The sequence below is a fragment of the Amblyomma mixtum genome, chromosome 7, assembly GCF_055824585.1.
Source record: "Amblyomma mixtum isolate Tamu chromosome 7, ASM5582458v1, whole genome shotgun sequence".
NCBI lineage: Eukaryota > Metazoa > Arthropoda > Arachnida > Ixodida > Ixodidae > Amblyomma > Amblyomma mixtum.
This window is the reverse complement of record NC_143018.1, coordinates 55,636,694-55,650,514: the sequence shown is the minus strand read 5'-3', so window position 1 is coordinate 55,650,514 and position 13,821 is coordinate 55,636,694. Positions and strand designations below refer to the sequence as shown.

Below are 13,821 nucleotides of genomic sequence, written 5' to 3'. Positions count from 1 at the left end.
CAAGCGCGCTAAGGTAGAGGAGTCTATATCTACGGGCAGTAAATAATGTCCAGTTGAATAATACACCGACTTTAATTACTTGTTCATCCATCGCAATCTTTAAAAACAGACAATTTCTTCTGACTGTCCTAAATATAGTGCATGTAGGGTAATTTGCTTCGAGTGCCTTAAATGTGGCGCATGGCATGAGTTCTTAGTACGTGAGGTTCACTATTAGCTATGCATTATTAGCGTGGAAATGCACAGCGCTTAGCTGCCTGTAGTACACTGATGTCATTAAAGGCACGGTATGTTTCTTGTCGTTCCTGTCTTCGATGTTCTGTATAGTAAAAGATTATTAGTCTCAAATCTTTCAGAGAATGTGCGGTAGGCTAGTCATACCTAAACTGTTGTCCTGTATGCGTAAGAAAGCATAACGCAGCGCTTACTCTGAGCTACAGATATGAGATCACAACACGGCAGTTGCGACAGTGTCTGACAGGATAGCTTTTACACAGTGTCTCACAACAGAAAGAAATGAACGACCTAACGAGTCTGAAAAGCGGGCGGAGTGCTCTGGATATTTGGCTGCCTCGACTGCCTTAGGTTCGTAACCTTCACTTGCTCTCCGTCACTAATCCTTGCAGCAATCAGCTTTTATTTTTATTATTCCTGCAAACTCCAAGCTACCAAATCATCAGTCTGGTATCCTTCGGTCGCGTACGAGAGTTTGCAGACATCACTATTGTCACTCAGATTAACTACCTTAAATTTCAGGTTAGAAACATTTGTTATGGCGGCTAAATACCCATGGTAGCTGTACCTGTCTAAGAAAGGTCTTATGACGTCACACTATTTGCTGCGCCTTTGAAGAGGCGGCTTGGCGCACTATATCACAATGGAAAATAAGCCGTGCTGTGAAACGCACACAGAGTATGTCAGTGATGTAATCGCCCAGTGGGTGTTATGTCTAGCGTTTTCATAATTATACGACTTTGTTTCTGTTTAATTTTTAATCACCATCCATGCGATGAATGAAAACAATTCGAAAAACTAACCCCTCATAATAAATCTCAAACTGACTCAGGCTGTTAGGAACGCTGTAGTGGAGGGCTTCTGATAGTTTCGACAACCTGAGGTTTTTTAATGTGGACTTGCATCGCACAGTACCGTCTAGTAGAGCGAGCGTCGGTGACGGGAGCGGTCGCATGCCGCGTCGGCTCCGTGATAGATCGCAATCAATTGCGATACATCAAATTTACCCAGCAACAGGCGCCGGCTATCTCTACGCATACGCAGGGCGGGAGTGCGCTGAACGCAGCCTCGAAGCGCTCCAAGCAACCCCGGTGGCGGCCGCAGTACACGCCGAGTATCGAAAAAGACGACATCGTCGTGGTGCTGAAACCGCGAAACACGGTCGACCTAAGAGCAACTTTTGGTCCTGGACAAGCCAGCGCTGCAATCCGCAGCATCCTCGGGGACGACGCAAATGCAGGACTTGCGGTGTGGCCTGTTTGGGACCAAAACGTGCTAGTATGTGCGTTGAAATCAGTCGACGCCGCGGAGAAGCTACTCCGGGATATTGTGGTGCGGGTTGGGGAACGCGAGCTACCGTTCCGAGGACACCCCAAACTCTCCGGTGCGTTCTGTCGCGGCGTCGTGAGTGTTTCGCCTGATGAAACATCTGAAAGCGTTAAAAGAAAACTCTGTGCGGAACCAAATGTGGTGTCTGTGCGCAAGCTGGGGGGAATCCTGGTTGCGGTGATCACCTTCGCGGGGAGTAAGGTGCCACGGACAGTGTTGTACAGCTACGAACGGCTCCCTGTTCGCCTGTACAAGAAAAGACTGCCTGCATGCCACCGCTGTGGCACAGTGGGTCATCGGGCCGATGCGTGCCCGCGAACGCAGCCAGGGCGCTGCAAACGCTGCGGAGTCCAGGTTCCCGATGCCACTCCTGACGGCCCGGCGGAACATGACTGTGTTCCGAGCTGCCTCATCTGCGGAGGCGGCCACCCTACCGGAGCTCCTGGCTGTGCCTGGCGGTTCCGGAAAGCCATCAAACCCAGCTCCCCATCAGGATCCAAATCGAAGACAAAGACGGGGCCCAAGCAGGCTCCTCCGCCCAAGGCCAAGAAAGCGCCAGCTGATCAGGAAACCAAGGCCAAAGCCGGGCCATCGAAACCAGGAAAGTCCGCGACCCAGGCGGTGCTCCCGGTCCTCAACGCCAGGGACTTCCCGCCCTTGACACCCGTCAAACCACAGGTGAGCAGTTGGAGTAGGGCAGTCTCGGGGCCCCTACCCGTCCCTCCCCTACCGAAACCGCCCTACAGCAGCAGGTAGAGGAGCTCAGGTGCCAGAACCAAATTTTAGCGCGCAAAATTCATGAATAGAAGCTGAGCCAGACGACGAGGATGACGGATCATACGTAACATCTTGCCTCACTAGCGTCTCGCGACATAGCGGGGACACGGTAGTTGGATCTACTGGTCGCGTTGCCGGCCTAGAGGCACTGCAGCGCCAAACCGAGCAACTGGAGGAGCAAGTGGCGGCCCTTCCGAATCAAATCATGTCGGCAGTCGGCGAGTCCTTCCAGGACATGTTCAAGGCAGCTTTAACGCAAGCACTTCCCGACCTTATGGCCCAGGTGACTGACTCGGTCCTTAAAGCCGTGCAGCCCTGGGTCAGCACCCAAATTAAGAACGCCACAAGCTGCGAATCCCCTCACCTCAAACGTAAGACAGCCTCCCGCCAGGCAGTGGAGGAACATGGTTCAGGCTCGGCAGCTGGTGGGTCGGTGCGGCCCCTCATTGGGGTTACGCCGGCTCCCGGCCACAGCTAATCCGATCGCCCTTAAATAAATACAACAAGATGGCTAGCAGATGTAATAGGAATTCTAAAAATTTTGAAAAATTCCAGATCATCCAATGGAACTGCAGGGGTTTCAGAGCTTGGAAAAAGCGGTCAAACCTCCAGCTTTACCTGCAGTCCCTAGGTGACATGCCGGCGCTAATTGCACTGTAGGAGCCTGGCATAGACGCTAAATTATCAGGCTACAGCACCTTTCAGGGGGGCCCCTCTACGTGCATCCTGGTGAATAAGGCTTACACTGTGGTTCAGGTCGACTTAGACTTGAGTACCGAGCAAGAATATACAATGGTCCGAGTACTGCCTCAGACGCCGCGACCCGTCAATACATATCCTCAACATATACTGCCCTCCGCGTAAGCCGCGCGTAACTTTCAATGAAATCTTCCTTCGCGCGATAAAATTGGCAGCCAAAGAGCCTCTAGTGATCGTTGGAGACTTCAATGCTCCCAGCCTTCATTGGGGCTACCACTTCGAACAGGCAAGAGGACGTAAGCTGGCGGAGCTCATCTCCACCCTCAGCCTCACGTTGCTCACGGACCCGGCGTATCCCACTCGAGTGGGGAATTCGGTAACCCGCGACACGTGTCCAGACCTTTCTCGTTAAAAATGCTAGAGCGGCTGCCTGGGAGAACTTGGGAGATTCTCTAGGCAGCGATCACCTCCTTCTCCGGATTACACTCGAGGCAAAGGCAGCGCGCAAAAAATGGGGTCAGGCCAAGCTGACCGATTTGGCACAAATTCCGAAATCACACTATCCCTCCCGTACTATTTTCCGGCGGCTACGCGGAGTGGGCTAACCACACATACAACATTCAGAAACAACACGTCACAACACTACAAACCACCGAAGAGATCCCCGCAGTGGACACCCACCTCCTGCATTTGTGGGAGGCGCGCCGGAGCTTAACTAAACGGTGGAAAAAGCAGAAAACTAATCGCAAATTACGCGACCGCATAGCCAAACTCACAGAGCAGGCTGCAGCGTACGCTGCCGAGCTCTCAGATTCAAATTGGACAGCACGCTGCTACGCCGCAGCTCATCAGATGAGCTCGAAGGGGACGTGGCGTCTTTCGCAGTCTAATCGACCCCTCTTAAACGAGAGGGGAGACGCAAAAGCAGCTCCGGCGGGCTCTGCAAAGGTTCCAAGGTACGACGGCGCAACTTGCGGACACTCTGTGCGACAGATATCTCTGTCGTATGGAGGACCCGCCTGGGCCAGAGTACATGTACTCTAGCAGGCCTAATGAAACACTCAATGCCCCTTTTGAGTTGCACGACCTTAAGGCGGCCTTAAGCAAAAATGCGCCGGGGTACGGCTCCGGGACGGGACCACATAACAGTGAACCTGTTGGCGAACCTACCGGACTCAGCCTACCTTCATTTATTAGAATACATCAACCAGATCTGGGACGGGCGTCCACTCCCTCCCGAGTGGAAAACGCCACTTGTGACGTTTATCCCTAAAACAGGTAAGGTCGTGAATACAGACAACCTGAGGCCCATATCAGTGACCTCATGTGCGGGCAAGCTTATGGAGACGATGGTACGGGATCGCCTCTCTCCATACCTGGAGAGTAAGGGCTTCTTTGCAGTCACCATGTTCGGGTTTCGCCCTCACATGTCTGCACAGGATGTCCTTCTCCAGCTGCACAGGGATGTAATACGACCCACAACTATGCAACACAATGACAAAGCCATCCTCGCCCTTGATCTAAAAGGGGCTTTCGACAATGTGAAACACGGAAGCATCCTGGCCAACTTGAGTTCTACCGATTGTGGGGCTAGGGAGATTTCTTGTCTAATCGCCAGGCCTTTCTTCGGATTGAGGGCGAGGAATACGGCCCTTACATGATGGGAACACGGGGTACCCCTCAGGGAGCAGTGTTATCACCGCTCCTGTTCAACATTGCTATGATGCGCCTCCCAAGCCAATTGGCCCGAGTGGAAGGCATTTAACACGCGTTATATGCAGATGATATTACAATTTGGACCACTCAGGGGAGCCTTGGGGACATGGAGGACCGCCTTCAGCAGGCTGCTTCCAAAGTCGATGCGTATGCTAATGAGTGTGGGCTCTAATGTGCTCCAGCGAAATCAGAGCTTCTGCATGTCAGAGCGAACCCAAAGGATAGGACAGCAATACACATCTCTCTGTCAGGAGGTCCTATTAGAGAGGTGGAGGAGCTCCGTATTCTGGGCCTTTTCATTCACCAGAGACTCAGACCGGACTCCACTATTGCGAAACTCAAGAGAGTAGGCGAACAGGTAGGGCGCATGATCCGCCGCGTTTCCAACAAGCGGGGTGGTCTGCGGGGCAGGGACGCGCTTCGGCTCGTCTATGCCTTCGTGACTAGCCGGATCCTCTACGCCGTGCCATATCTCCGCACTACTAAGCAAGACGAGGCGCGAATAGACGCCATCATTCGCAAGACAACTAAGCGAGCCCTGGATCTCCCGGTGGCTACCTCTAATGCCAAACTCAAGGCATTGGGGGTGCTAAACTCCTACCAGGAGCTGCGGGAGGCCCACCTCGTGAACCAATACACCGGCTCACGCAGACGGCTTCTGGGCACCGCCTGCTAAACCGCTTACACATCCAACACGACTGCACCCCAGAGGAGACGGAGCGAACCCAGTACTATGGCGCCATATGCTCTGGGTCTCCCCGCTCCCCCGTAACATGGACACCGACATGCATCAAAACAGACGACAAGCGCGGGCTTGGGCTCTCGAGAGACAACACGGCTCCCGACCCGGACCATCGCCCACGGGATTTTACTCGGCCGCTGTCGTTCACCAGGAAATGCACGTTGATGGACTCTCCTTTCGAGCCCCGAATTCAATGCGGGCCGAGGAAGTACCGATAGCGCTTGCTGCCGCCCACGCCAATTCGAGAATAATCATCACGGACTCCCGAAAAGCATGTGAACATTACTTGGCAGGAGAGATCTCCCCCTTAGCTGCTTGTATTCTACGACGGACTGCCACTGATCCAACACCCAAACGAATCATTTGGGCTCCTGGCCACCAGGGCTTACGAGGTAATGAGGCCGCTGACGCGGCTGCCTGAGCGCTTACTCACCGGGCTCCTCGTCCCAGCTCTTCTGGCTCGGAGACTAACCAGCCGCTGCTGCGATTGAGGGAAATATTAACACATTATAGCGACAACCACCGCCTTTTCCCGGCCCCGGCAAAAGGGCTGAGTAAGACGGAGGAGCGAACTTTAAGGCGCCTGCAGACAGGTACTCTACTCTGTCCTGCAATAATAAAACATTACGATCCTAACACGGATGGGCGATGCCCACACTGTGGAGAGACCTGTGATATCTTCCACATGGTGTGGGCATGTACTCAAAATCCCTACCTTCCCCCTTCCCCTACCCCTTCCAGAGAGGCATGGGAGACTGCCCTCCTCAACTGCTCCTCGCTTGAGTCCCAAAGGGCTCTGGTGAAACGGGCGAGAGACGGGGCCTCGTCATGCGGTGTCCCGGACTAGGGACGCCGACTATGTAGCGGGGCCACTCTGTGGCTCCCAAACTCTTTTTCACAAAATAAAAGTTTTCACCACCACCACCACCACCGTCTAGTAATTCGCCTCTATCGAAATCCGACCTCCTAGTCAGGACCTAGCTCGCATCCTTCAGCCACCAGCCTTCAGCGTCCTTCAGTTTACCAGCCGAGCGCCATGAACACTGAGATACCACGGCGCCTACGAAGTCAAAATAATTCCTGCATTTACATATTTGTTTAGTCCCGCGGCTACGCGGATTTTTTACAACCCCTGCTCATACGGGAAGTATGAGCACATTACTGAGCCAGAACACGAGCTGACAGAAATATCAGAACATCAGCGCTGTAGAAATGTTATTCGTATAACTTTCACTCCTTGGCCGCAAGTGATCCCCCGGGATGGGAGGATAACCCGTTCAAACTTAAGTACAAAACAGGCCCAGTGCTAGTTCATCTGTTGGCTATCGCTGTGAAACTTAGAGGGCTGAACTCTAGGCTCGATGTTGACCACTTAGGAAGAAAAACGTGACGCATTGACGTGAGCGTTTCTCATGCTATGCTTCTGCTTAAAAAAAGGGCTTAACTGAAGTTAAGGGCAATGAAGATAGCTAATGGAATGCACAAATGATAGCTAACGTTATAAGACCGTAAGCGGGCAGAGTGGGTGGCGGAAGAAACGCGGGTCAGTGACACACTACTCGTAATCCAGAGGAAGAAATGGGCTTGAGCGCGGTGTATAATGAGAAGTAAGAGAACCGGTGGTCCTTAAGGGTAACAGAGTAGATTTCAACAGAAGGCAAGCATAGCAGGGAGCGGCGGAATATGAGGTGCGCGGTTGAGGTTATGATGTTTGCGGGTGTACGGTGGCTGCATCAGGCGAAGGACAGGGTTAATCTGAGACGATGTTGCACCATGGCGTTGCAGCGGCAGTTTCTATAACAATCTGATCAAGTCGGCATCGTCGGCAAACACTGGTTGTTCTGAGTTACCACTGGGCTCAATGACGCGAACGCTCTTGGCGAAAGTCCCCAAGCAGCACAGGTAGTCGGTCCAATAGAGAAAACGGATGGTAGCACTCTGGCCCTTTGTAGGACCAGTTTTCCCAGTGCATTACAAATATTAGGCTCATTACCTGAGCTGCTAGGGGGGGGGGGGGGGGGTGTCTATTCAGGCGGGATTGCCGAAGGCCTCTTCGGACGACAATCAAAACTTTCAACAAGGCATCCCCTTACAGCCTTGAAACAAATTGCATTATCTGTTTGCATTCGAAATTTTGTCTCTGTACCTCAACCTCCACTTTCTTTGCAAATATGTGTGGCGGTTCACGTTCTCGGATTGGTCCATATAGCGCTCGACTTCATGCATGCATGCGTGCCTAGGAAGAGGCTGTGGTAGTAGGAGGGAAGCCGCTTCGCCACTTCAAGCAGGGACGCATTACGTGATTCCCATTTGGAGAAAGAGCGACCAAAGTTAGCAGTTGTATACTTACTTGTAAGATTCCAGTGTCAAGGAGCTCCTTCAATGAAATGTCCATAAAGCCGTAGCCTCCTGCAGTTTTGTAATACTCATGGACTTTGTTTTCCTCAAAAAACCTTGCATTATTCTTCCAAACAGATCGGATACCAGGGTAATAGGTGAAAAAAAATCTGTGGTGGTACCTGGTCCGCAAGTCAAGGTCGTCGTCCTTTATATCTGAAAATAAAACCGGAAAGATATTTACATTTTCAGACCCCTTTTAGCCCGAATGAGCTCTTCTCGCCTCTTTGCGAACCTGTGTATTAAAGTGGCGAAAATTCGGCGGCAGCACTCGGTGAAAGCATACAACCTCCGTGCTTGGGCTGCAACATTCAACAGAAGTCTTGGTTTATTTACAACCTGCTAATTCAGGGCTAGTCGCCACAGAGATTGTCAATTTAAACTATTATTGCCGACACTCCCAGATCTTCCCCTGTGTGGAGAAACGCTTGAGTAGAAGAAATGGACAACTTTCGCAATCCACTTTGTTTAAAACTACACTTGCGTCACGCCTAATTTCATTAAGGCTCGACACATTGCAAATTTGGTGTGCTATTTTTAGTGAAACTGGTGTTCTTAGCAAACGCGGTTTTCGTATTTTGCCAAAACCTTAAATTCTAAATATTCGTCCTCGGTCATTACTCGAGCAATGTCCTGTTGTGTCCGGCCGCGTCACGCTCGTGTCGTAAACTATACTGATGGAAAAAGAGCTTCCTGTTAACGTGACAGCGTTACGAGCACCGTTGAAAGAAGGTCCGCTGTCGGAATCGACGTTGTGAGCGACGGTTCAGGGGCATGACCCTGGCAGGTGGCTGCGAAAGAGCAACTTGAAGGCAGGTCGGCCACCTAGGTCGCATGACCTTGCGGTGTCACCCCAACCTACCCACCAGATACTAAGAAAACTTCTCACCATGTCAGGTGGCAGGTAAATTAATGATTGGTCAGTCGGGAAAAGCAACCTAAGCTGCACGAAGCTCTCCGCTGGGAGCATCTGCTATCGCAGAGTAGTGGCACATAGCTTAACCGCTGCACCACTGTGTAATGAGGAGGACTCCCAGAGATCAGTGAACGTAACACATACAGTGACCATCCGCATATATGAGGAAACAGAAAAAACGGAAACAGTATGACAGGAGAAATTCAGTTCGAAACTATCCAGCGGTCGTAGGCGAATACCACAGAATGCTCGATGCATTCTCAATGTCCAGTGTATCATTTCAAAACTGAAAACTTGCATCCTCGCCGTCAGATACTTACTTAGCTGAAGTTTTCCGTCAGGCCTAATCGAAGTCGGACCAATAATTCTTAAGCACAATTCAAGAATCCCAGCAGTCTGGACATAAAATCGGCTACCGCCTTTAAAAACACAGGACAGCACCGCTGAAAAAAATGAATACATTAGTCAACGTAAGTGTAGGATGAAACGATGAAAGACGTGCGCGTGTCCACGCACTGTGGCGAACCTTCATAAAGTGCGTTAAAGCAGGGACCGGCTTTTTTCAGGCGGTCCGTAATTAAACACATGAGATGTAACTCTTCCTGATCACGGTGAAAGAAAACAAGTCGGCATGTATATGATTGTAGGGGGACCATCTAACCATTTTTAACCATTTTAAGTTTTCAAATCGTCAGTCCTAAGCACGTGGAACCTGCTCCTAGTCAAGTCACTCCTATTATGGAATATAAAAATTTACCCGCACAAGAGGCATGTTTCTCAGCCACGTAATTTTTCTAGCACAGATGCGAAAACGGGTATGAACCGGATTGCACGCACTGTGGAAATCTAGCATTTACTATCGAATGAAAGTTCAGGCACTATATAAAGTGGTCCCGGTCTTCTACGAACTGAAAAAGTGAAGCTTTTATTTCCTAAGGACAGGGTCAGAAAGTCTCGCTATTAACCATGTCCATGCTGTTCAGCGGCGCATCTGATGTAAGCTAGTGGTTTCCATAGGTTGCACGTTTTTTCGCGTACTGGGTGCAAACAATCAATTTTTAACATCTAAGTATATATCGAAGACATGAAGGCTACTATAAATTTGTTGGAATGGAGAGCAAATACTGAGTTATTATGCAGCAGGTTTCTTACGCTACACGGAGCTCATGGGCATGGTTGATGCTATATTTGGTCTCCCTCAGAGTTTATACCGGCACATCAAATTGCCGCGAATCTAGTCATGTAATACGCGCCCAGATTTATCCCGATTGATCGCCTCCAGCTGGTGCCGATTATGCGTTGTTCCAGGATGTAGTAACTTTACGCGCTTTATCTATAAAGTTTGCTACCAGCTTTAAAATGAGCCTGATGTCTTTCTGCAATTCGGACTACAGTCACCACTACATGATATCTGTAGGTGGTGCTAACTGAGGTCTTAGTCGCCCTCACTCCTTGAGAATCGCCAAAGCCGCCCGAGCAGTCAGGAATATGAGTGCTGTCTTGCTCTTCAACAAACTCAATAAATGAAGCTTTTGTTTCCTGATAGGAGGCTCAGAAGATGTCTATAATCCATGTCCATGCTGTTTCACGGAACACATGATGTAATCTATCTGTTTGTTTGCAAAGTTCACGCTTCATTCGCGTTTTGGACGGTAGCGATCAAATGGTAACATCGATATATATTTTGAAGGCATGAAAGCTAATCTGCGTATCTATATTATCGGTGAAGAACATGTAGCAGAAAGAGCAAATACCTAAATTAGTGCGATCGATTGTCAGGTCCTAGGTGAGAAATGAAATCCCGATAGAAATAAATGTTCTCGCTTAAAATATTTTTATACACTCAAACACATGAGGAATGAGTGAGGAAACCGAAACCTGGCAATATTGTCACGTCAAATGGTTCACGTATGAAGGAATATTTAGTTGAACGTGCTGCACGAACCAGGCACTAGGGAGCTTCAGTGAGGAAGAACACCAAAACCATAAGCCGTTAGCAAGCATGCCCAAGGCTTCCAAAATGCTAGATAATAGAGTTCGGCCACGTTATGGCGTTGCTACACGTGTGTAGTACGACATTACTCCTGCCGTCAGGAAGACAGGACTCTGTGCCGCATTCCGAGCGACGGGAATCAGGAGCCTTAAGGATTCATCCTGGCCACGTGGACAACGTCGAAGGTCGGCCGTCTCTTTGCGGAGAATTTCTTAGTGAACCTCGCTGAGTTGACTGAGCACGTCGATGGACCATAGTATCGGCGAAGATGCTGTTCAGAGAGCCCTCCCATGCAGACTGGGCCCCACACACAGACTTGTTCACCGAAGTGTAACACATCTCCGTGTATGCGAGGTTGATTGTTCGTGCCAGATGTGCTGTCAAGCGAGCTGGCGTGGAGTCTCGGCACGACTATCAATTTTGGCAGCACCCGCAACAGAAGAGTGAGCACGTTCTGGAAGCAGCGTTGAGTCCATGGTTCTCGCTTCGCGGCTATGCACAAAAATAACGGTCCGAATAGCGTTGTCTCTCTGGTCGCAATGCTGCATGCAAAGGTGACATAAGAGGGTACTGCTTCCATATCCGATGGTCATAGTCGTTATACATTGAAATCACGTCGGCCAGCGCCTTGTTGCGCCGTTCTCTTTGGCTGCTCCTTTGAGGATGGTAAGCGCGGTTGTTTTCAGGAGATGTTTGCCTCTCATTTCAATAGTGCATAAGCGCTAAGACGCAAACGCTGTTCCCCTGTAAGTTAAAATGACGGTGGGTTCATGGGGAAGGACAATGCGTGAATAAAGGCCGAAATTTCAGCAGCGCTACCACTCGAAAGACACTTGGTTCCCAATACCGTCTTAAATAGCCTGTGATGTCCACAATATACCAATTGTCTAGCGTGAACCTGGGAAATCGGCTGAATACATGCATGCCGACTTGTTAGAACAGCGGTGGGCAGTTTAGGAAAGAGAAAAAACAGCCTTGATGATGGCGTTAGGGAGCGCTTCACCACTGATGCAAGCCGGGGCAACTAGCATTCCCATGTCAGTGCCCAATTCCCCAAAATATCCACGTGCCCAGAAAATGGGTAATTATGCCATGCCGGCAGGACTTCGCCGCAAACTGCCGTAGGTACACCGAACAGACATACCTACCCTTGGGCCTTAGTTATAACAAACGCCGACTCGTAAAGAAAGTGACGACAGTCTGCGCGAGACAAATCGCGAAGGAGGGGCGGACTGAGCCCCTCTTTCAATAAGCTCAATGAGTATCGGAAGTTCAGTGTCGTCTCGTTGTTGAGCGAGGACGGACGTCGAGGTACCGCCAAGAAAAACAATCGTATTCGGGGTCAAGTCTATTGTCTTTGATAGGAGCACGAGAAATAGTCTGCATCCCTTGCTTCCTTCCGCATTTAGAGACAATGGTGACATCGAATCTTGTTACGGCTTCAGTGTGCAAGTCGTCTTGAAAACTCTTTACGGTTCGCGGGTCAGCAGAGCGAGTTGTAGTCCTTGACGACCCAGAAACAACGGCCATACAAGTATGGGCGAAATTTCGTCACTGCCCTTACAACTGCTACATTTTTTATCGGTGGCAGATTTTTTCGCCTCGGACCATGATAAAGTTTGGAGCGATAACTCGCTCGAGACCATCCTGCCACCGCACATGGAATGCGTCGAGTCCTACGCTGCTTGCGTCTGTGTGCAGAAAACGGTTCTGCATCTTTTGGTGCTCAGCCATCTCAGGTATCCGGTGGTTCTCCACACAACGCCTATAACAACTACTGAGGCCCAGAAAGCGGAGGACGCTTTGCTTGAGGAGACAGAAAACTAGCACCCACAATTAGTACAAACCATCCAGGGTAATAAGGTTGGCATCTTCCGATCAAGTTCGCCCACATCGACTTGCTAATAGCCTCTGGGTAAATGTAGATACGAGAAGCACGTGGGGTGGCCCAGCCGGTACCGGGAGTCAGAGCGCGGAAGAGAATTCGCGCCTTTTCTGGTGACTTTCTTTAAACACCTGTAATCAACATATAGCCCTGGGGTTAGTTCGTCGTGGCCAGTACAACAGGTGACGCCGTGTGCTCGTCCACGGCTGTATGATGTCGTACTGGAGAGGTTTTTGAACTTGCAGGTGAATGCCGGTACGTTCTTTCTGAGAGATCCCTTAAGGCGTTTCGTCGAATATATTTGGGTACTTTGTGAGTGGTGTCTAACTTTGGACGGCGTGGTAAAACTGTCGTTTGGAGAGTCCCTTTTTCTCCCCAGTCAACTTTTTGGTTAGTCGGAGGTTCGCGTTCAAATCGATTTTATGGGCATGGTCGGTGCCGCCACTGATGCAATGTTTTCGGACAACACGTGCTTTCCATCGCATTCGCTGGGCTATTCATAGTACATAATAGCTGTTTTGCTGCTCAGACATTGAGCAGTTATCGCACTGGACGGTAGCAAACATGCTGGCTCTTGACTGAATCAAAACGTGGTCACCGCAGACACGCAACTTAGTCTTGCGCGGCTCTTTACCTTTACCCACGTCAACAGTGCGCTGGGTGGAAACACCGCGGTGAGGCCGCAGTCGTACACAACACAAACACAGTCAACGGGCTCACTTTCAAAGCCTACAGCGCAACACACGCGGAGGAGATTGCCATTGCTCTGGCTCTCACTACTCCCAAGTCGAAACACATCATCACCGACTCGCGAGGGGCCTGTCGGAACTACGAGTTTGGCTGGGCTCCCCCGCTTGCCTGGCGCATACTGGAACATAGCTGTCGATCTGAAGATCCAACTCCACGCAACCTGATTTGGGCCCCCGGTCACCAGGGACTCCAGGGAAACGAACAGGCCGATCAGGCCGCCCGCGCACTCTCTCCCCGGGCTATCTCCCTGTCCTTGGAAGGGTACTCCCAATCAGACAATCTGGCCATTACATACAAACAAATCACCGATTACTACAAGGAGGAGCACCGGCGCTACCCGGCCCCTTGTAAGGGTCTGGATCGCGCTGACGAGCGCCTCCTCA

At 50.5% G+C, this 13,821-nt stretch overlaps 1 protein-coding gene across 1 annotated transcript in view; it reads right to left on the bottom strand.

Moving 5' to 3' along the window:
* LOC149336128 (uncharacterized) overlaps window positions 1-13,821 on the bottom strand; it is a 99,540-nt gene that overhangs the window by 24,047 nt on the left and 61,672 nt on the right. Inside the window, exons 12-13 of the mRNA XM_089554081.1 lie at window positions 8,184-8,196; window positions 7,848-8,050 (exon numbers count right to left, since the gene is read on the bottom strand). Of these exons, the coding sequence (XP_089410207.1) occupies window positions 7,848-8,050; window positions 8,184-8,196 (216 nt within the window). The remainder of the gene's footprint in view (window positions 1-7,847; window positions 8,051-8,183; window positions 8,197-13,821) is intronic.